The sequence below is a fragment of the Phalangium opilio genome, unplaced genomic scaffold (assembly GCF_054372755.1).
Source record: "Phalangium opilio isolate 3A_F unplaced genomic scaffold, DU_Popi_V2 ptg000079l_1, whole genome shotgun sequence".
Lineage (NCBI taxonomy): Eukaryota > Metazoa > Arthropoda > Arachnida > Opiliones > Phalangiidae > Phalangium > Phalangium opilio.
The window spans coordinates 3,286,216-3,307,653 of record NW_028324187.1 but is presented as its reverse complement, the minus strand read 5'-3'; the positions used below and the strand labels follow the sequence as shown (position 1 = coordinate 3,307,653).

The 21,438-nt window shown below is 35.7% G+C and overlaps 1 protein-coding gene and 2 long non-coding RNA genes across 7 annotated transcripts in view; 2 read left to right on the top strand and 1 right to left on the bottom strand.

Moving 5' to 3' along the window:
• Positions 1-5,316: 5,316 nt before the first annotated feature.
• Positions 5,317-21,438, bottom strand: part of LOC149654229 (uncharacterized) — a 29,796-nt gene continuing 13,674 nt past the window's right edge. The window contains exons 4-12 of the mRNA XM_089845677.1: positions 20,519-20,785; positions 19,616-19,791; positions 13,595-13,737; positions 7,931-8,076; positions 7,556-7,637; positions 7,337-7,490; positions 7,032-7,263; positions 6,773-6,967; positions 5,317-6,421 (exon numbers count right to left, since the gene is read on the bottom strand). Of these exons, the coding sequence (XP_089701803.1) occupies positions 6,303-6,421; positions 6,773-6,967; positions 7,032-7,263; positions 7,337-7,490; positions 7,556-7,637; positions 7,931-8,076; positions 13,595-13,737; positions 19,616-19,791; positions 20,519-20,785 (1,514 nt within the window). The 3' untranslated portion in view covers positions 5,317-6,302. The remainder of the gene's footprint in view (positions 6,422-6,772; positions 6,968-7,031; positions 7,264-7,336; positions 7,491-7,555; positions 7,638-7,930; positions 8,077-13,594; positions 13,738-19,615; positions 19,792-20,518; positions 20,786-21,438) is intronic.
• Positions 8,071-9,657, top strand: LOC149654231 (uncharacterized). Its single transcript, XR_016370545.1, has 3 exons — positions 8,071-8,219; positions 8,291-9,384; positions 9,445-9,657. It is a non-coding gene; the product is annotated as an uncharacterized LOC149654231 (long non-coding RNA).
• Positions 9,671-12,955, top strand: LOC149654230 (uncharacterized). Of its 5 annotated transcripts, none has more exons than XR_016370544.1 (5): positions 9,671-9,937; positions 10,034-10,909; positions 10,980-11,254; positions 11,373-11,485; positions 11,552-12,955. It is a non-coding gene; the product is annotated as an uncharacterized LOC149654230 (long non-coding RNA). The 5 variants fall into 5 exon arrangements; XR_016370543.1 differs by having other exon boundaries at positions 9,671-10,291; positions 10,367-10,909; XR_016370542.1 differs by having other exon boundaries at positions 9,671-10,688; positions 10,819-10,909.

Below are 21,438 nucleotides of genomic sequence, written 5' to 3'. Positions count from 1 at the left end.
TACAGATACGTTATTATGAGTGACCGAGAATACAGGCCGGGTAATTAAGGAAAAAGTAAACACCTCCTTTCATAGGAATAGCATTAGACCCAATTTGGAGGCTCGTAACTCTGGTTCTAAAAGAGATACGGGGATGTCCTTTGAGTATGTTATAGTGCAATTTGTCCCCGATCTAACCATACTAAAAACTTTGGGCTACGACAAACAGGGGCCAAGAAATTAAGACAAACATAAACAAACAACCCCTCCATAGGAAAAGAATTTGACCCAAATTTGGAGGCTCGTAACTCTGGTTCTAATAGAGATACGGGGATGTCCTTTGAGTATGTTATAGTGCAATTTGTCCCCCATCCAACCATACTAAAAACGTAGGGCTAAAAACAAACAGGGGCCAAGAAATTAAGCAAAACGTGAACAAACAAACCCCTCTATAGGAAATGCATTAGACTAAATTTTGGAAGCTCGGAACTCTGGTTCTACCAGAGATACGGGGATGTAAATAATGTGACCTTGACACAAATGTGCAGATAATTATAAAGGTCTTTACATATCCCAAGCGAAAAAAAAAATACTTCGCGGTTTCGAACCAGTGGCCTTCCGGGAATGAGGCGAATGTGATAACCACTGCACTACAGATATGTTGTTATGGGTGACCGAGAATACAGGCCGAGTAATTAAGGAAAAAGTAAACAAACAACTCCTTCCATAGGAATAGCATTAGACCCAACTTTGGAGGCTCGTAACTCTGGTTCTAAAAGAGATACGGGGATGTCCTTTGATTATGTTATAGTGCAATTTGTCCCCGATCTAACCATACTAAAAACTTTGGGCTACGACAAACAGGGGCCAAGAAATTAAGACAAACATAAACAAACAACCCCTCCATAGGAAAAGAATTTGACCCAAATTTGGAGGCTCGTAACTCTGGTTCTAATAGAGATACGGGGATGTCCTTTGAGTATGTTATAGTGCAATTTGTCCCCCATCCAACCATACTAAAAACGTAGGGCTAAAAACAAACAGGGGCCAAGAAATTAAGCAAAACGTGAACAAACAAACCCCTCTATAGGAAATGCATTAGACTAAATTTTGGAAGCTCGGAACTCTGGTTCTACCAGAGATACGGGGATGTAAATAATGTGACCTTGACACAAATGTGCAGATAATTATAAAGGTCTTTACATATCCCAAGCGTAAAAAAAAAACTTCGCGGTTTCGAACCTGTGGCCTTCCGGGATTGAGGCGGATGTGATAACCACTGCACTACAGATATGTTATTATGGGTGACCGAGAATACAGGCCGAGTAATTAAGGAAAAAGTAAACACCACCTTTCATAGGAATAGCATTAGACCCAACTTTGGAGGCTCGTAACTCTGGTTCTAAAAGAGATACGGGGATGTCCTTTGAGTATGTTATAGTGCAATTTGTCCCCCATCTAACCATACTAAAAACTTTGGGCTACGACAAACAGGGGCCAAGTAATTAAGCAAAACGTAAACAAACAACCCCTCCATAGGAAAAGAATTTGACCCAACTTTGGAGGCTCGTAACTCTGGTTCTAATAGAGATACGGGGATGTCCTTTGAGTATGTTATAGTGCAATTTGTCCCCCATCTAACCATACTGAAACTTTGGGCTACGACAAACAGGGGCCAAGTAATTAAGCAAAACGTAAACAAACAACCCCTCCCTAGGAAAATCATTTGACCCAATTTTGGAGGCTCGTAACTCCGGTTCTAGTAGAGATACGGGGATGTCCTTTGAGAAAGTTGTAGTGCAATTTGTCCCCCATCTAACCTTTTTAAAAACGTAGGGCTAAAAACAAACAGGGGCCAAGAAATTAAGCAAAACGTGAACAAACAAACCTCTCTATAGGAAATGCATTAGACTAAATTTTGGAGGCTCGGAACTCTGGTTCTACCAGAGATACGGGGATGTAAATAATGTGACCTTGACACAAATGTTCGGATAATTATAAAGGTCTTTACATATCCCAAGCGAAAAAAAAAAAACTTCGCGGTTTCGAACCTGTGGCCTTCCGGGATTGAGGCGGATGTGATAACCACTGCACTACAGATATGTTATTATGGGTGACCGAGAATACAGGCCAAGTAATTAAGGAAAATGTAAACAAACAACTCCTTTCATAGGAATAGCATTAGACCCAACTTTGGAGGCTCGTAACTCTGGTTCTTAACGAGTTACGGGGATGTCCTTTGAGTATGTTATAGTGCAATTTGTCCCCCATCTAACCATACTAAGAACTTTGGGCTACGACAAACAGGGGCCGAGTACTTAAGTAAAACGTAAACAAACAAACCTCTCCATAGGAAATGCATTAGACTATACTTTGCAGGCTCGTAACTCTGTTTCTACTATGGATACGGGGATGTCCTTTGAGTATGTTATAGTCCAATTTGTCCCCCATCTAACCATACTAAAAGATTTGGGCTACGACTAACAGGGGCCGAGTAATTAAGCTAAACGTAAACAAACAAACACCCTCCATAGGAAATGCATTAGACTAAATTTTGGAGGCTCGTCACTCTGGTTCTACCAGAGATACGGGGATGTAAATAATGTCACCTTGACACAAAGGTTCGGATAATTATAAAGGTCTTTACAAATCCCGAGCAAAAAAAAAAAAGAAAAAGAAAAATAAAATAACTTCGCGGATTTGAACCCGTGGCCTTCCGGGAATGAGGCGGATTTGATAACCACTACACTACAGATATGTTATTCCTTTGGATCGAAAAAAAAGGTTCAAGCATTTAAGCAAAACGTGAACAAACTAACCCCTCCATAGGAAATGCATGAGACCATACTTTACAGGCTCGTAACTCTGTGTCTACTAGAGATACGGGGATGTCTTTTGTGTATGTTGTAGTCCAATTTGTCCCCCATCTTTCCATACTAAAAACTTTGGGCTACGGCAAACAGAGGCCGAGTACTTAATCAAAACGTAAAGAAACAAACCCCTTTATAGGAAATGCATTAGACTAAATTTTGGAGGCTCTTAATTCTGGTTTCGCTTTTCCCGTCACTGCTCCAAGTGCCCCCATAGGTAAAATACAAACTTCAACACTCATGTTGAAATTTCTCAAGATATGATATGAGATTCAAAGAAATTGTGATAATAACCTTACATAAGGCAACTATATTTTATATTATTTTTCAGTTTTTTTATGTATTTTCATCATATCACTTAACGTTTTCACTGCCAGTATTGTGATCTCCCCATTTATAACTATTATTGACGTCTTATATGGTATTTCCGGCAGTATATTTTTCCAATTATTATTTTTACATACATAATATCACGGTATTATATTGAAGCAACGACTTTTGCGTCATTGCTGATCTTTTTTCAATTTTTGTTTATTTACTCTATTTAATGTTGTTTATTTTATTTTTAAAAAAACAGCAAAGAAAAGTTCCTATTCTAATTGTTTTGCGTGTTTAATTTTTTTTCGGTAGCTTAAATGGTAATTAATTTAAAACCAATTTGAAGTTGCAGAAGCACCTAAATAGCACAGAAATAATAACCGCCCTTTACAATTCAATATCCCCTTACATCAGGGGTTAATTAATTAATCCACCCCTGGTTATATAAGTTTCAAATATTGTATTTTTGATAATTATAAGAACACTTTTCTGGCATAATATTATACTTGTATGAATTTTTGAGTATTAAAAAGGTTTCAAAATTATTCCCCTTGTTTCTTTCCTAGCAATATACCAAGGATGGATTAAATTTTACAAATAGGAATAGAGAACGGTTAGTTTTTACTTCAGTCCGACTCATAGCCCAGTATAGAGCCCCTCCCTCCAACACGTAACGAAAATTTTAAATTTTCTGATAATCTCACTTAAACTACGTTTTGATGACGTTGCTGACAGGACGGCGAAAAATACGTAATTCCTTTTTACCTCTGTCGCTATGACCCGCCTCTTCTTTCATACCCCTCCGTCCCGGGGAAGGGAGTCCGGGATTATGACGCGTGCCCAGGTTACTCTGTTCTTCAAAAATTAAATCTATCCCTGAATATACACTATAGGGAGCTAACAACTGGCTAGGGGGAAGAGATAGTCTGACGTCACGCAGCCCCTCTCTGGTTGGAATGATTGCGCGTAGAATACTGCTTCGAACCGTTAGGGGGGATGAAACTCCAGTAAGAGATAGAAGGGTGTAACGTTTCAGGGTCAGAACTGTTAGTTCCCTATACTTTTCAAAATTAAAATTAACAATTTCCAGCTTTCTAGCTCTTATTTGACATGGCACCATGGTGGCACCATTAATGTTCAAACCATATATTATAATTCAAATTTCAAGGCCATTTTGGTGAATCATTTCATTCTATTATACCAGCTTACCCAAATAAATTGATAGAAACTCTATCATGAAATCTCAAAACCCCAGCGGACATGTTTAAGTTACCACTTCCGAATTTAAAAAAAATTAAAAACAAGAACCAGTAGGCATGAACTACCCTAACCCCATTTTTAGGGCCATCGCTATTACACCGACAATCGGGGCAATATAGTGCCACGCTAATAGCCCCGGAATTTTGGGCCAAAATAGACAAGCCGTTGTTTAGCTATGATTCACGCTAATAATACCGGTTATGGTTTAGATTTTGTCATCTCTATATACCATTTACTATACTATAGAAACATCACAATAACGACCAAAAATACTAAAAACATTTTTTACCAAAATCATGAAATCCTCCGTCAGTTATTTACGAAGTTCAAAGAGATTTAATTAAGCAGCCTGCATCATCTTTCTTCATTCCTTGATTACTTTCGATCTTTTTCACAAAAACGCAATTTTATCCTCATAAAACGGAGCGAGACGAGAACCGGACTTTGCCCTGGCACGTTGTTCAATTCTAAAGACGAAAGATTGGCAGCTCGCCAAAATTAACAGCCAATTTGATTTTAAAACAAAGACCTCCGTACCCGGGAAGGTGGGGGGGATATTGGGAGCCCTATGGCTCTCCCACGAAATTATTCAATTTATAAGACCTAAAATCATCTAAATTATCATTAAAATAATATCATTCTTCGTACTATTTTGGTTTATGATTAATTTTGATTAAATATTAAACCAGAAATCTTTATTAGTAGTTAGATCTAAAATTAATTTATCCCCATTTTTAAAATTCGACCCTCCCGTTTTAGTTTGACAAATTAAGGTCATTTTGGGGTGAATTATGAGATATTATTTTTCAAATTAATTGGGGGGAAAAAGGTCTGGTCTTTTCGTGACTACTCCGTTATGTTCAATATTAATATATGTACATTTTAAGACTTTGGGTTAGAAAAAATTTATTATATTTTACAAATTACAAGTAGCCTTACATAATGACGTCACATTAGGCGGGAAATTTAAAGTGGGTAAATTATTATTAATAATAAAAAGTTGGGTGGTTGTTGTGTAAGCTGGTTTAAATCCCATTCACACGTTCACACCAAATTTTCTTTCACATTTTCTCAACACGAATCGATAATCAGTCTTGAAATTTTTAAAGAAGTCACTGTCACGAATACGAATACGCGATCTTATCTATAAGCCTAATATCCTATAACAAAAAATCACTGATTTGCATAATTACATTATATAACAACAAAGAGATGCTCAAAAAAATAAAAGGGTTTATCGGGAAGTTCAGACTGTGTTTCAAAACCTCAGTGATGACTATTAATTTTATCTTTCATGAGAAAATGTCTGATAATTATTTTTCTTAATAAAAAAATTAAAAATTACGCCTTATTTAGATAATAGCTGCCTCAAGGCGATTTTCAAAATTAAAAAAAAAATAATAGTGTAAAAGTCTTTTCTTATTTTTCTCGTGAAAATCATATATTTGGTTATCACTTTAATTTGGAGTGTTTTTGGATGATCTTAATGATTTTGCCTATTCCCTTTCGCTCCTAGGAAGCTTATGCAATAGAGCAATATTTAAGGAGAACTAGTTGCAATGTAATGTACGTTGAAGAGAACTTTAGTCTCACTCCAATGAAAGTGCTCCATGGTAAATGGCATTACACTCTTGTTAACCAAACATGAATTTTCATTTGACTTATCCAATTAACGTATCCAAATAGGTATTACCATTACGCGGAATATCTCGATGCAGAGACAATGCTTTTCACCATCAATTTATGAATGGCTACGCTAAGAATTTGTCTACCCATAAGCAGTTCAATTGTTTCGCTGGCACTTTGTTGAATGTATAAAAACGCGAACATTTTCATGGTGAATATAGCCAGTCCATAAGAATTAATTAAATTAATTTAATTTAAAAAGCACGGTTCGTCCGTTAACCGTCCTCTAGGTATTGAATGTGCGTAATCAAAATGTTTGTTAGCCGCTTCTTGATGAGCGTAGTGTTGTTCGCGCAGTTCAATTTCTCCTGAAAATGTCACGATTTTTTCAAAATTAATTGGCACAAGCATTATAGTTTTTAAATATTTCTGAAAAAAAAAATATCTCCGGACTTGAAAATAAGCAAAAAAGCGTGCTTCGCTTCAAAATTAGGAAAAAATAAATTAGAGAAGTTCATCATTCAAAGTGCAAATCAAACTAATTGCCCCAAAAAAATCACGATCACGAACGTGCAAAAGTTTGTGCGGATAATCCCGTGCAATTCCAGTGGAGTATCGGTTTCTTTTTTAGCGCGGACCTGAACGACCCCGTGTGAAAGGAAACGTTTTGTGCTATTGGTAGGAAGTAGATGGGTTTGAAACGGAAGCGCATCGCTTACTGATGGTGGCGTAGAGCATATCAACACTGCTTCGACTAGAATCTTCGGGCGTTTCCGCTTTACCTCGCCTTCTCCTTTGCCATAAGCAAGCCCACGTGATCAAAATGACCAACTGAGCGGCCAGGAATAAGGTGCAGGCTACGATTAGACCAATCAGGTTGACGCAACCGCTGCTTTCGACCATCTCTTGAACGCCTGTTTAAATATCAAAATTGACAACTGACCTACTACGACAAATTTGGCGCACACAAAAAATTACTTGATGGTTTGTTGACTGTGTCTTCATTGTCCTCATCATTCCACAGTTTCCTTTCGCTACGACCAAATCCGAACTTATCCGAGATGTGAATCGAATGTACCACGACGAGGTCTTCCTGGTCACTTCCGGAACTCCTTCCGTATTTCTTGTCCCTAATAGCGTCCCTTCGTCTTCGACCCAAAGATTGAAGGTCGCGTCGGTTGCCATCAAAACTTCTCACGGCGCAACGTGCCTGTTTTGTCGAATTGTTAATTAAAAGTTAGGTTAGTTTAATTTCATCTCTATAAATTAAGTTCAATTTTTACCGGTTCGCAATTAGGTAAACACGGCGTGACTAAGGCTTTGAATTGAACGATTTCGGACGTAGGGAACTTGAAAGCTTCGAAAGGCGCGTGAAGAATTCTGCCAGACCCGTTGACTTTGGTTAAAGGTCCCATGATTGCCGTATCAGTTGGACATCTAATTGTAAATAAAAATAAATACCGTGTCTTTTATCTCTAAAAACAAAATGTTTCAAAACATACCCAATTTCGTCAATTAGTAGAATTTCACTATTATCAATTCCGTCCATCGCTACCAGCTCTCGAACAAAAATTTCGTACGGACCTAGTTGTAAAAAATGGAAATATGACAGTTATTAAAAGTTCGGACACATTTAGTTCGTTAGCCATAAGAACTACCCCGATTAATTATAATATGAAACTCTGTGACATAATTTGGTTTGCAGAACCTGATTAGTAACTTTAGTAACAGTAAATTTTTAACATAACATAAAAAATCAGTGTCTTATAGTAAATAATATTCAAATTCAAAGGCAAAGTAGTTAACTCATCAAACAGTCTTGAGAAGAAGGAAGATGCCATTAACTTAATAACAATAACAATAAAAAAATGACTCACTACCGGGATCCATAATCTCGAATCTGAGAGCCAAGGGGTCACCCACTTGGGCTGCTTGAATATCGGCACCACTACGATCAGCGATTCTCATTGTAACATTGGGTGAACTAACGACTGCCGATTGAGTTCCGCTAGTGTCAACTTCCCTATATAAAAAGAAAATTGCGAGAGAATTAAATCAATGACCTTGCGTAATCATTTTCATGTACACAGAAGTTGATTACACGGAAACTGAGATATCCCGACCCTAACTGGTTTAAAGAGACACACCACGTGACATCCCAACTAGGTATATAAACGCGTGCGGTTATTTGCCTAAGACTATAATATTTGAACTTTTATTTTTCCCCCTCTTTTTAGGAATGTGTAAGAATAACTTCAATACAAACAAGAATATTGCTAGGTTCTCTTGCGACAAGCTCTTGTTTTGACATACTTCAAGCAGAGATTAATTGAAAGTTAAGCATTGCCAAGACACAATTAAATCGGTTGCCTCCTTGGTGTTATCATAATTAATTTTCCAAGGAAAATATTAACTAAAACAGTTAATAAAAGTAGAAACCGAAACTTCTACAAGCTTCCTCTCCAACATTCTCTCTGCTTCAAGTAATGAACTGGTTTAAATTTTTTATTTTAAGTTATGACAGGGTAAAGAAAGATTGGATTGGGTTCATATCAACTCTCTACCACAGATAGTTTAAATTTAATCATGATAATTATATCCGTAGATATACTTTAAGAGGTAGGGAAAGTTAATTTTGGGTTTTCGAAGTTAAATTTGAGTATCAAATTTATTATTAAAATGTAGCTGAAAAAAAGGTAAAATAAAACTCTTTAGCTTTCTAGATGGGTTGAGTCAGTTGACAATTGGCCATGAAATGAATTGATCCATCAAAGGTAAGAGGTAGCCCGGGGGCATTATTTAACCGTATATTTAGGACTATAGTTTATATTCTAAAGGTTAGGTATACATTTTGATTCCGGAACTAAATATAGCTTATACATGGAATGAAAGGTTTAAGAGGAGAAGGGGTAGGTTTGTTTTTCTTTTAGTTCTTCAAGAGTAAAATAGTAGATTAACTTCAGTGGTTTCATTTGCCCCTAAACACGTGATTTTTGCCCAATATATATTTCTTTATATATATAAACTGGTTTCGGGTTCAAATATATAAAAAAACATGTAAATTTTAAAAAGAATCTCGTATAGTGTTTTATACGATTTTTGACCTTTTCTGAGTAAATGTTTTAAAATGTTTATGTATTCCCCTTCAAGATTTAGTCATAAACTTTATATTAGTCAAAGAAACTAGCTAGGGGCTAAGAACTCTCATGTCGTTTCCGTTGGCATTTTCATTGGAGTGACAATGAAAGTTCCATTGAAAGTGCTTTACATCTTATGGCTAAGTCTCCATAAATATTGCTCTATGTGGCAGATTAGTAACCAATGAAAAAAGGTATCAGATTAAATTTACACCAATTAGAAGTTATTGCTAATCATTTTAGTATTGTCAAAGGTGTACTTTAGAAGGTATACCGATTATTCTGAGCGACTGAACCAAAAGTACTCGTCCAAAGTAAGGTTAAGTCTTAATCACTCCTTTGAGATCTACCTCTTGGATTAAACTACAATTTTGATACATTTCTCTTCATTAATAAAAACAAAAACCACTACCACACGAGTAACATTTTTGAAGAAAATTATCGAAATAAAAACCCGTCTTACGAAAAAATAAAGAAAAAAAAGAATTTTATCTTTTCATCAAAATAACTCGTTTAGAAGTTGACCCATGGGTGTCTTAATATTTTAAGTTCGTAACCCTATTGCTTTAATGCGTACGACGTGTACGGAAAACATAGAAAACTAACGGGAAGTCGAGATATGGGGAGAAATAACAGTTTTAATATTTCCTTCCCAACCGAGACAAGAATCCTGAATCTAGAATCTCAAAATAAATCCTGGGTCAGGTCGTCCAGTCCAGGCTTTGGATTTGAAATATTTTCTTTGCGGTACTTAACAATTGTTTTTATTTAGACTTCCTACCCTAGAAACAGATAGACAACCTTCAAAGATTCTGTTATATCTTTGTTTCTATATACATAAAGGGGAAAAACACTTTAAAATCACGTAAAACGTGAAGTATTTCGAATAGAAAATACAAAGAAAAAGAACCCCTTAGAAACCAAGTAACTTAGACAACAATCTAATATCACTAGAGAGTTTAAGATTAAAATTGAAGCCCTCGTTGAAATTTATGTACTAAACAGCAAAATGGGCGGGGCTTCAGATGGCTACACCATTTACATCTACATGATGGAGGAATTTATAAAGTAGAAGGCTAGTGGGGGAGTAAAGATGATTGGGTAAGCTGAGGTTGACGTTATGCGGGAGGGGTGTGTCCCTATACAGATGAGATAACGTTCTTATCTATGTTCTAGACTTTTTTTGGGATATGACTTAACCTCTCTACAACCAACACTTGAACCAAAAAACCGGAAAATCGTTCCCATTCAACGATTCAATTCAATTGTTTTTTATCCTGGAAAAAATAAAAGATACATTTTTTTCTTCTATTTTCGGTTTGAAAATGTCAATAAACAAAATTTTTAAAAATAATACATAGAATTTACTCTTTCAACGGTTTATTTATACTAAAAATATGGGATATGGGCAGGAAGGAAACCATAGAATTATATAGAATAACGGCTTCTACAGACTAACTTACAATCTATACTGGCATTACTGTCATGACCATCCCAGGTTCGTTCACCTTTTTACCCCAAAACTTGATGAGTGTTCGGCGGAATTACCACCGAGTATGGACCTACTAACATCTCTACTGTTTTTTTCGGTGGACTAGGCAATATAATTTTACTTTATTTTTTTACAGGGAAACCAGTAATCATTGCTGGCACCCATGCTCGGATATAAACCAACTAAATGGGCGGGAATTCTATTCTAAGGAAAACCCGCGCCAAAATGTGAATTATTTGATATTTTTCAGAAAGGTTTTTCCACTCGTAAACAAAATTAAAGAAAAATGTGTTTCAGGCCGGTGTTTTTAAGGGGGCTTGACTTTTGAACCTAATAACTCTTTCGTTAGACGTCTGTAATTTGAAGTGTACGTTATAAATGTGATGGAATCGGTTGTACGGACTTTAGTCACGTGTTCTGATTGTACCGTGTAAAGGAATGTAAATTTATAGTGTACCGTGATTTGATGATAAATTTGAAAAAAAAAATTAAATTATTTAGCATTCTTTAGGTAAATTATAGTAATTTAAAAGAAGAAAATGCAGGAATTCCAAGTAAAAACAGCAAAAAGGGTATTTTATTATTATTTTTTTGAATAATTTGTGCTTGTAAAACAACAGTTTTACACCCTAATATATCTTTCCTTCTTTGTGCTAAAATTACTAAATTAGCTGATAAACCTCTCAATAGGAATTTATCGGCCTTGATTTTCAAGACTGACTAAATGTCAATAACCGGAATAGATCAAGCCAAGTCTCCCGCCACTATAAATTTAAATTATTTTTTTACAAGTGCTCTTAGACGTAAGGGTAATTTTTTTCAATACAACTTTCTATGGATTGAAACATTTTTTTCAATTTAACATTTAGCCATCTATTTATTAAATTTTTGAGGAGTGCCCTTGAGGCTCAGGGTGCTGCTTCGGATCTTTTGAAAATGTATTTTGACTAGTTGAAGAAGAAGTGAAGAAAAAAAAAACCTTTGCAATAATTCAATTTCTATAATTTTTACACTCGATGGTGTTACAGGTTTTTTGGTAAAAGATTTTGTTCTAGGCTTTAAGTCCGTTGTCGAATTACAAACCCGGATACTTTTTTAAAGAATTTCTTACAAAAACTAGTCCCGTTTTGCTTTCTTAAGATTTTTCCTTATAAATTTTAAGATAATTAACCGAAATTAATTATATGGAAAAAGTTAGGAAGTATTCTTTTATTTTAATTAATAAAAGTCTATTTAAATATTTGTCAAACACGTTTGTGATATGGTCTGCTGAATGTAACGTGCGCGTAAAAAGTCAAATATTATGACCTCTATTGTATTATGCTGTATTAATATTAATCTGTCTTTCTGTTAGTAACGCACGCTCTTGCAGTAATTAGATTGCTAAACATGATAAGAATTGGTTTTAAATGTAATTTTTAATATTAACTAACAATGTTATCAAGGTTACGAATCCAGGGACCTACAGCGCGGTAGTTAAGGGCTTATCCACTGTGCTAAGATAGCTACAGTTAAAGTATTAAATGTAAAGCGTAAAATCAACGATGATTATATGTGGAGTGGAAATAATTAAGAATATAGTGTGTGAATTAGACTCATAAGGTTGAAATATGTTCGTAAACATTAAAACGACAGCGGAAATAAATGCACGTGTTTCTTTTTATATTGCCTAAACGCGTACGTGAACGTATAAAATTTATGATATTTAAAAAATACTTAAAAGTCCTGAGTATTGATGCGGGTCAAAGAAAAAGACTGAACTTATGTATGAAAATTACAATCTTGAATTGATCAAATTTATCACGTTATAAACTGGTTTTTCTCAATGTACTTTGGACCAATTTAAGTGTACTAGTCGGCGAATTTACCCTGTTATTTCATAATCGACCAACCAACCGCGAATGTGTTTTAGTAATATTCTCGAATTGCGTTGCGAACCTTTTAATCTATACCGCGATCTTAAAAAGAATTCAATATATATATAGATGAAATAATTTTTCCATCAAAAATATCGTTTTTACGGAAAAAATCCATTAATGTATCGATGAAGTTTATGCGGCATTTTGTGAGGTGTCTCGTAAACATGTGCTGATGATTTAATGTTTTATTTAAAGGCATACTAAATAAAGAAATATCCAAATGCAACATGGATCTGATTAAAAATTCACCGCGATCTTTAAGATTCAAAAGACAACATTACGAAAAACACCGTTAAAGGTGTTTCAGTGTATGAATGAATAAATTAAAAAAAATTGATGTTAATACAAAAAATATTCCAATGTTATCTGGTTTAACTTTCACATTTTTGAGTATTTTAAAACTTCCCCAAAACCTAATGATAATCGAAATTAAACGCTTCTAGCCATTTAAATTAAATTAAATTATCTTTACCCTTCCCATATATTAGACACGAGGCAAAATGATGTCACACCCACAAATACAATTAATAAAAAAAAACAACCGAGCCTTCCAAGAGATATAACTTTTAAAATGGTTTTTAAACGATATTCAAAAATATTGCCACTAGCGATCAAAAAATCTCACTGAAAAAAGGGGTAAAATATAATAAAGTGGTCGTTTGCGATAGACCAATTTGACGCTAGATGCATGGGCAGTTTTGAACAGCCTTTAACAATGCTAATATCCACTCACTGCGATAGTACGATGAAAGGTACAAGTATAATAGCATACTAATTCCGGATGAATAAACGTTTTGGCGTTAGGCCTAAGCTACGATGACGTGATTGGAATATAATTTACCCAAAAATGTATTGACAGTTCATAGAACTCTTATCAAATTCCGTTTACTTAAAAACGGTTTAATCGAAGACATCTTTTCCAAGTTGCGATGGGGAAAATTTATGTAAGAGAAAGTCAAGGAAGCTAATAGAAAAAAGAAGAACTGGACTTACCCGTTCACTTCAAGTTGAACACCGTTAGACACGCTTCTATTTGATAAATCGTACTGGCAATGAACGGAAAGACCCAAGTCCTGATTGGTCACGACCATGTCGTGATGTTGAATGACGATATCGTTCGAGAATTGCCCAAAAGACTGAAAATGTATTAAAAGAGAAATACGTAGATAAATATGAAGCTTGGAGTGACCAATAATTACTTTGCAATGTCTATGGTAACTTTGATTTTTATGTCTATTTACAATGGAACCAAAGTTATGGGGTCGAAATACGATTGTGACATGTAGGACGTCTAGTTCCTCAGAATTCTATAACTCAGAAATTTCTCATTCTAATAGACAAATTTGAGGAAATTGCAAACAGAGAAACCAACTCACAGGGGCGAGACCGCCATTGGGGTACTCTCCCTGGTGCCAAAAGGCACTTCTTGGGGCAGTGAGAGATGGTTAGTCTTCCGCGTGTAGTGAACTCGGGCTCCGTCTGGCGTTGCTTCTTGGCGCCATGGAGAATACCTCAATGGCCTTCTCACCCCTGGGTGTTGGTTTCTCTGTTTGTAATTCCCCCAAAATTTGTCTATAGGAACTAGAATCATCTTTTTCTGATAGTTAAACTGACTTCCACAATCCACACTTGCTATAGTTTATTTCTTACACTGCAGTTCAGTTAAACTCGCAATTCGTTATAGAAGACTGTATGTAGTCCATTTCGGTTCTTTGCATTTTTATGCTTTAAATTTTATCTAACTCAAAAAAGAAAACATTCGGTCAGAACGCAACTAGATGCACCCCTGTCTAAACCAATTCTGATCATTTAGGGTAAAGATTTTCAGTACGCAAGACGTATGGATCATAGTAGTAGTACAATTTAGGGTTCGCTGAAGCGTGCGTCAAAACCACTGTACCACACGTCTTAATGATGATTTTGACAGCTGTAAGGAAGTCATTTCGAATACCTTAACACTTGTTTGAAATATGTAGCGTTCGTTCTTTAATGTATAATGATTCTGCCTATTTTACACTAACGACTAATAAAATATACCGTAAGCCACCATAAACCACCAAGAAAAAAATGTTTTTTTATACCAAAAAACATATTTCATGGTATTGTAATCACGAGTATCTACTCAATAAGGGATTAACTTAACGGAAAAGGTAGTTGACCGTCCATAAAAATATTCTAACGAAAAAAAAAATATATTAAAAATTATGTTTTTATTTGAAAGAAATCTTCAGAGAGGCTATCGACTTTGAAGATTACCATCTGAAGTCAGCTAGACGAGGGTCAAGGTCTGTTAGAGTCAAATAGGTATTTTAGCGAAATAATTACTATTTTTGTAAAGCGCATAAAGAGATAGTGGAAGAACCACTCCATTTCAAAAAGAATTAAATATTAAAAACATGTTTTATAAAAACAGCGTGTAGGAGCTGATAATTAAACTAAATTGCAGAAAGCGCCCGAATTTCACCGGAAGTAAGGTATTTGAGCATAGACACGTCGAGGTTTCGTGAGGAAGGTGCAGGGATCGAACCGGATAATTTAAATAATCAATAGGGCAATGTTTCAAAAGGACTAAGGTTTTTTTTACCTAGGCTTACCTATCACAGTGTCCAATAATTTGTGCTTCGAGAATCGACCATAAACTTTCAGTAAAAGGTAAAATTCTATGTTATAAACCTAATTAAATACATACACCAATCTAATTAGGGTAACTGAATCTAAAGGGTGTTCAATAATTTTGATCGTGTTCCATTTTAACACCACTTTTTTATAGCGATTTTTTGGAATAAATTATAAAGGGCAGGTGGATAACGTTTCAGTTTCACTTTAAATATATTATAAAGTCACAATGCAAAGACCTGTAAAATTAAAACGGATGTTCCACGGTTATGTAATTGAAAGAAAGTGAAATCTATTATTTTCTATAGGTCCCTATCAGCTAGTCAAGCGACAGCGTGACGCGACGGCTTGAAAAACGCGTAATTCAACTCATGATAAAAATACGCGCGACTCGCATGGCTGCGGCTTTGAACCACGAAACGTCAAAATAATAAATTTGTAATTGCTGCCCATCTCTGTCCCCCCGACCAAAAATAAAACCCGAAATAAAAAAAAATAATAATAAAATAAAAATTCAGGAATACAATAGATATTTGATTCTAAAGTAATTTCACGCCATGCCAAATAAATTTCAGTCTTAAAAAATTCATAAGAAAGCTTTTATATCTACGCCCATAGTACTAGAAAGGTTAAGAAATTGACCGAAATGAAAGATACGTTTAAACGTAGAAGATACACCTTCTTTTACCATTTTCGTATTCAAATTAGGCTTAACATGTCTAACGTATACGTTGACGTAGGCGTTCTTAATTTTTTTCGCAAAACAAGAGATTTCGATTTCTAATTACGATTTCACTAATGTTTTGAATGAATTTGTAGCTTTTAAAACTTACATTAAAATAACCAATTAAATATATCACAAAAATTCATTGTGTACATACGTCATTCACTATTTTACCTATAGGGTATTTGCATAAAATAAAAGTAATTTTAAGAACGTTAACCGAAGGTTGAAACAATTATGATAATTAACCGTGAAATTCATTATGATTGATTATCTAAGTTTGTTTGTGAGAATATAATTTTATGATTTTATTTCTCGAGGCGGTTCAATACTAAGCATCAGCACCCCTAGGCAATGGCCAAGCAAAGAACTACATTATTATGGGTTATAACTGCTGATTGTCTAAATTATTACTCCGCCTTTTTGTTTATAAACCCATCAATCTTATTTAAACTAAACATTTAAAGTGAATCCTATAGAACAGTTTGCATTTCTTTTTTATTCCGTTGTATTAATTATAGATTAAACAATATTTTTAATTGATTTTATTAAATATAAGCTTATTTTGATGGGTTTTTTAATTGTAATATTTACTTATGCCTGTGAAATAAATGGAAATATTAAAACCAATTCAAACACACGAATTTGAAATAAAACTGGTCTGCATGAAATGCGAGAAATTTTAACTAACAAACACCAAGGGTTATTGGACTCCTGCTCATGGTGGTAATTTTTGAATTAAGCTTATTTTTACCTCTCCGAGTGACGTATGTCACGGAGAGGTTCTGTAACGATCGTGTGTGTCTGTGTGTCTGTCTGTGTGTCTGTGTGTCTGTGTGTGTGTCTGTTGTTACACCCACGTGACCGCGTTCGCAGTTTCCAAATCGGAGCAAACGTGTTCGCCATTTCCGAACTGCTTTCACAGTCACGGAAATGGCTACTCTACTTGAGTTCTCACACCACCATCTTCTGGTCTTTGTCCATCCCACACGGACACCAGTCTGTACTTACTGGCTTCTAATCACCACCATCTTAAGGCCTTCGTCCATCCCACATGGACACCAGTCTGTACATACTGGCTTCTAACCACCACCATCTTCTGGTCTTTGTTTTTGTCCATCCCACATGGACACCAGTCTGTACTTACTGGCTTCTAACACCACCATCTTCAGGTCATTGTCCATCCCACATGGACACCAGTCTGCACACCTGGCTTCTACACCACCATCTTCTGGTCTTTGTTTTTGTCCATCCCACATGGACACCAGTCTGCACACCTGGCTTCTACACCACCATCTTCTGGTCTTTGTTTTTGTCCATCCCACATGGACACCAGTCTGCACACCTGGCTTCTACACCACCATCTTCTGGTCTTTGTTTTTGTCCATCACACATGGACACCAGTCTGCACACCTGGCTTCTACTCCATCGTCATCGTTGGGTTTAAGACATTCGCGGCGATCAGCTAGGGTTACGAGAAACGTCTAGCCTCCCTAGGGTGGGTTGTCCACGATAGGTTTTCGCAATTGCGGTTGTTCTTGCTTTTAACTGTAGTTCGACACCCTTATATACTACCTATTTGATTAAGGCGAAGCAACCGGCGTATGCTTCATTTCAAACGCCAATATTAGTCAAGTCTCTCAAGAATGTTTAATTGTTCTTTTTTAAAACGATGTAACGTTCAATAAGGCGAATAACTAACGAAGAAAATATTAAATATTAATTATATTTATTTTAATATTTAAGATAATCTTGTTTCTCAATTCAAAATTAATACGGAAAGAGTTAAAAAGCAGTCTATGTTTTTGTCTGTGTGTGTCCGTCCGTTGTTACAGTAGTGCGCTGCGCTAGAAGTTCGTTTTGTTTTGATGTGTAAATGAATCCTACAGAACCATAATATTCCCTTTATCCTTAATATAAAGTGAATATGTGGAAATATTTTTCGTAATTATGATGTATTTAGTACTTTTGTAGCTTTAAAGCTCTATTTCATTTTGATATTCCAAAGATTTTTTTTAATATTATTATCTAAAATGAATGTTTATATAATACTTAAGCTATACTACATGTGTTTATAGCATAATCCTTTCTAAAGTGAATACAAGCACAACGCTACTATGTTGGTCAAATGAAATTTTATTTGTCAATAGGCCTAGTGAACCAAATAGTAAACGCTTGGGTTTGGTTTTCGTTTCTGTAAAGCAGAGACATTAACGGTTCAGAGTGAGCCGAAAGTTAAATACACTTTTAAATAATTAGGCTTAGATTATAAAATCATGGTGGAAATCTGGGCCGCGTTCAGCAGAGCCCAGCGCTATTAGCAGTGTCCTACATAACGGGATTTTGTTTTTGAATTTTGACGTCACGGTGCTAAGCGCTGAGCTAGCGCGGTCTTCAAAGAAAATAGTCGGCTCTTTGGATAACGTGACGTAAAACGCATAGTTCTCAGCTTGGCGAAAAAACCATGGAGGAATTAATACAAATAGCACTTTGGGACTATAGCTATTTAATTGGCGTGAAACCAGTTGATCACGCGAGAATTTTAAAAGATATGTTAGTTTCTAATTTTAATTATAAAAGTTGTTATCTATCTCTATAAATATGTTATCATACAATTTTTGTTAAGCCTTGGTACCTTGCACGCTTTATTGCGCTAGCGTCATTTATAAAACGCCGATGACCGGAGAAAAGCTATGACGACAGACCTCACCGGTAAACATTTCCAAAATCCGCTGTCTTTTTTGGTGAGCTCTGCTGAACGCAGCCCAGACCAGTGAAAGGTCTGATCGTAATCGGATAATAGCTTCGTGTTTTCATGCTTTTTATGGTACGCATTTACTTTCAGTGTGTGTAGCCACAAATAAGCTTTGGTGTTATGTAACGTTAACAGTCATGTTGACAAACTACGAAAATCGTTGAGATGAAACGAAAGGACAGTGTTTACAATGCAACCCTGTTGTGAATATGGCTATGAACATAGAGGGCATACAGTTGAGGAGTAGAAAATTGGGCCTTTACAAACACGTAAAGGTAATATCCCTCCAAAGTTTTATCTCTTCATTTCCCGTTTTTCCCCCCATCGGATGATTTTAATGTGTACAAGTATATCATTATTGGATGTAAAATGTCGTCTGATTTACAGTATATTTGCTGTGCTTTGTATACTGCTTTAATATTTCATAGATTTTAACTTAAGAAACATTTCCATATCTGGGTAAATAAGTTTGTAAGTAGTCGTCTTGACTCGGAGAGGTAATATTTTGGTTTTCCCAACTTGTTAAACACTATATTCGTTACAGAAAAATTAAATCTGAAATTGCAATCTTTATAAAATTAATGTTTCAAATCTGTCGGTGACAATAATGACCTATCATTATTAGCCCTAGTTCATCTGAAGTTTAAAACTAGATAAAAGTTAAAAACCTAGAACCAGTTTATCATTACCGCATGCCGTCCGTCGATCGGAGTTGATTTGAAACTCGATTATTTGGTCGCCAAATATTTTGGGGAGAGAAGAATTTTGAAAGAAATTAAATAAGCAATAGATAGGAAGATGTATCTGACGGGAATGTTGCAGGGCGCGCGGCGAGGACCCTTTCGGGGTTGATATAAAAACGATACGCTAAGATTATATCAAAGAAAGGAAAGAGGAAAAAAAGAAAGACAAGTCTCACCTCCTGCTTGACATCGCAGTTGAGGTCGTTGTACGCCATGCGTATCTCAAATTCTAAACTGTTGACGACGTCGGTGACGCAACTATTTGGCCGACTCTTGGCGTAAACCTTTCCGTTGAATGTCTTGCTTGTTTTAACGTTGGCAACCATTTCTCGAGCTCGACATTGTATAGTAACTGCAAACATTTCAAGATAATAACAATTAGAACTTTAATGAAATGTTGTAAAAAAAACGAGAGGGTATAGAGTGGTACTGAAATGGGAGGAACTAAGGGAACGTGGCGTCAATATTGGTAGTCTAAATTATATGATGACTTCCAATATGGCCGCCATAACAGAGGTAAGAGATAGGAGGGTGTGACGTCACGAGAAAGTTCGTAGTGGCAGACTATTCGCTCTGCAGACTTGCGGTACTAAAGGTATTATCTTTAAAATTGCTAGCCTTGACATTGCTAAAATCATTTCACATAACCCATACAAACGTTTTACAGATAATCTGAGAGTGAAAAGGCCTTTCCCATAGAATGGACAATTTTCTTCTAGGAAACCAACTCAGGTGAAATCTGACAGATGACCCTTGATTAATGTCACTTCATTTGCATGCATTACGAAGTCATTAGACAATAACTACTTGAGCTTGACCCCGAGTACGACCTGAGAGAGCTCTTAACAACGCGGAAACGGCGTGCCAAAAACATCAGTCTCTCAACTCGTATACACACAGTAGGTGATTATCCACGCTTTCTTGAACGGTTTAAAGATTGAATAGGGGCAACCCCTGCATACAACAATTTAAACAATCACAGAACGAAAGCTATGTTGTTAAGAATTTCTCCAACGAAGCCGGGAAAGCGTATCGGTTCTTTTATGCTATAACTTTTCTAGTTAATTTTTCCAACTTACCATTATAACAAGAGGCCAATTCGTAGGTGGTTGCGCCTGGAATGTCAAGATACGGATCTTGGATATGCGTCAAGGAAGCCGAGGCGTGGTGACTTAACCGGCAAACGCTATTGGCCGGGTCACTGAAGTCAAACGAGTGACATCGGTACTTGACCGTTAAGCATTTTCGACGACATTCCTCTAAGGTCGTCACGTCTTGAAATACGGCGTCCACTGTCTTCAAGATCTTTCCACTGACCTTCTTGAATTCGCATAAACGAACGGGTTCTGTGGGAAATTAATAAAACGGAAAAGGGTTAACTAATTGTTGCAAATTAAGATAATACGATAAACTCCCGTCCATATAGAGTTGAATTTAACTGTCTTTTGATTTTTGTTTGAGATTATTTATCGAGTCATTCAAATCCAAAGGTTTTTGCACCCATACAACAATAGTAAAGAAAACTGAAGCTTCAAGGTTTCACCGGATGTCAAATAATTTATTTATTATTCAAAACGATCGTGATGGTGAGAAGTGAGAAGATGAAATAGGAAGAATAAAAAAAAAAATAAAAAAAATAACACCGTAGACTTGATACAACAATAGAAAATACTCGAAGAAAAATTACTCTATATTGAAAAGGTGGCTACTAGGGCTTTAGGTCTTCTACATTTGCAAAGAAAATAACAAAATTGTGATAAATTCGTTTCATATAATACATTTTACCCAATTGTACCGAAAAAAGAAGTATTTTTCTATTAAAATTTGAATGCTGGACCAATTTGGAATTCGGCTTAATTTTTTTTTTTTAATTTTACTTTTGGATGTGGGAACCCCAGAGGTTTAAGGTTGTTAGCCTTTTATAGTATTATTTTGATAGAAAATTAACAGTAGGAATAGAAAAATGCATGTCCTTAGAAATGTTTCTAATGGAATTTTC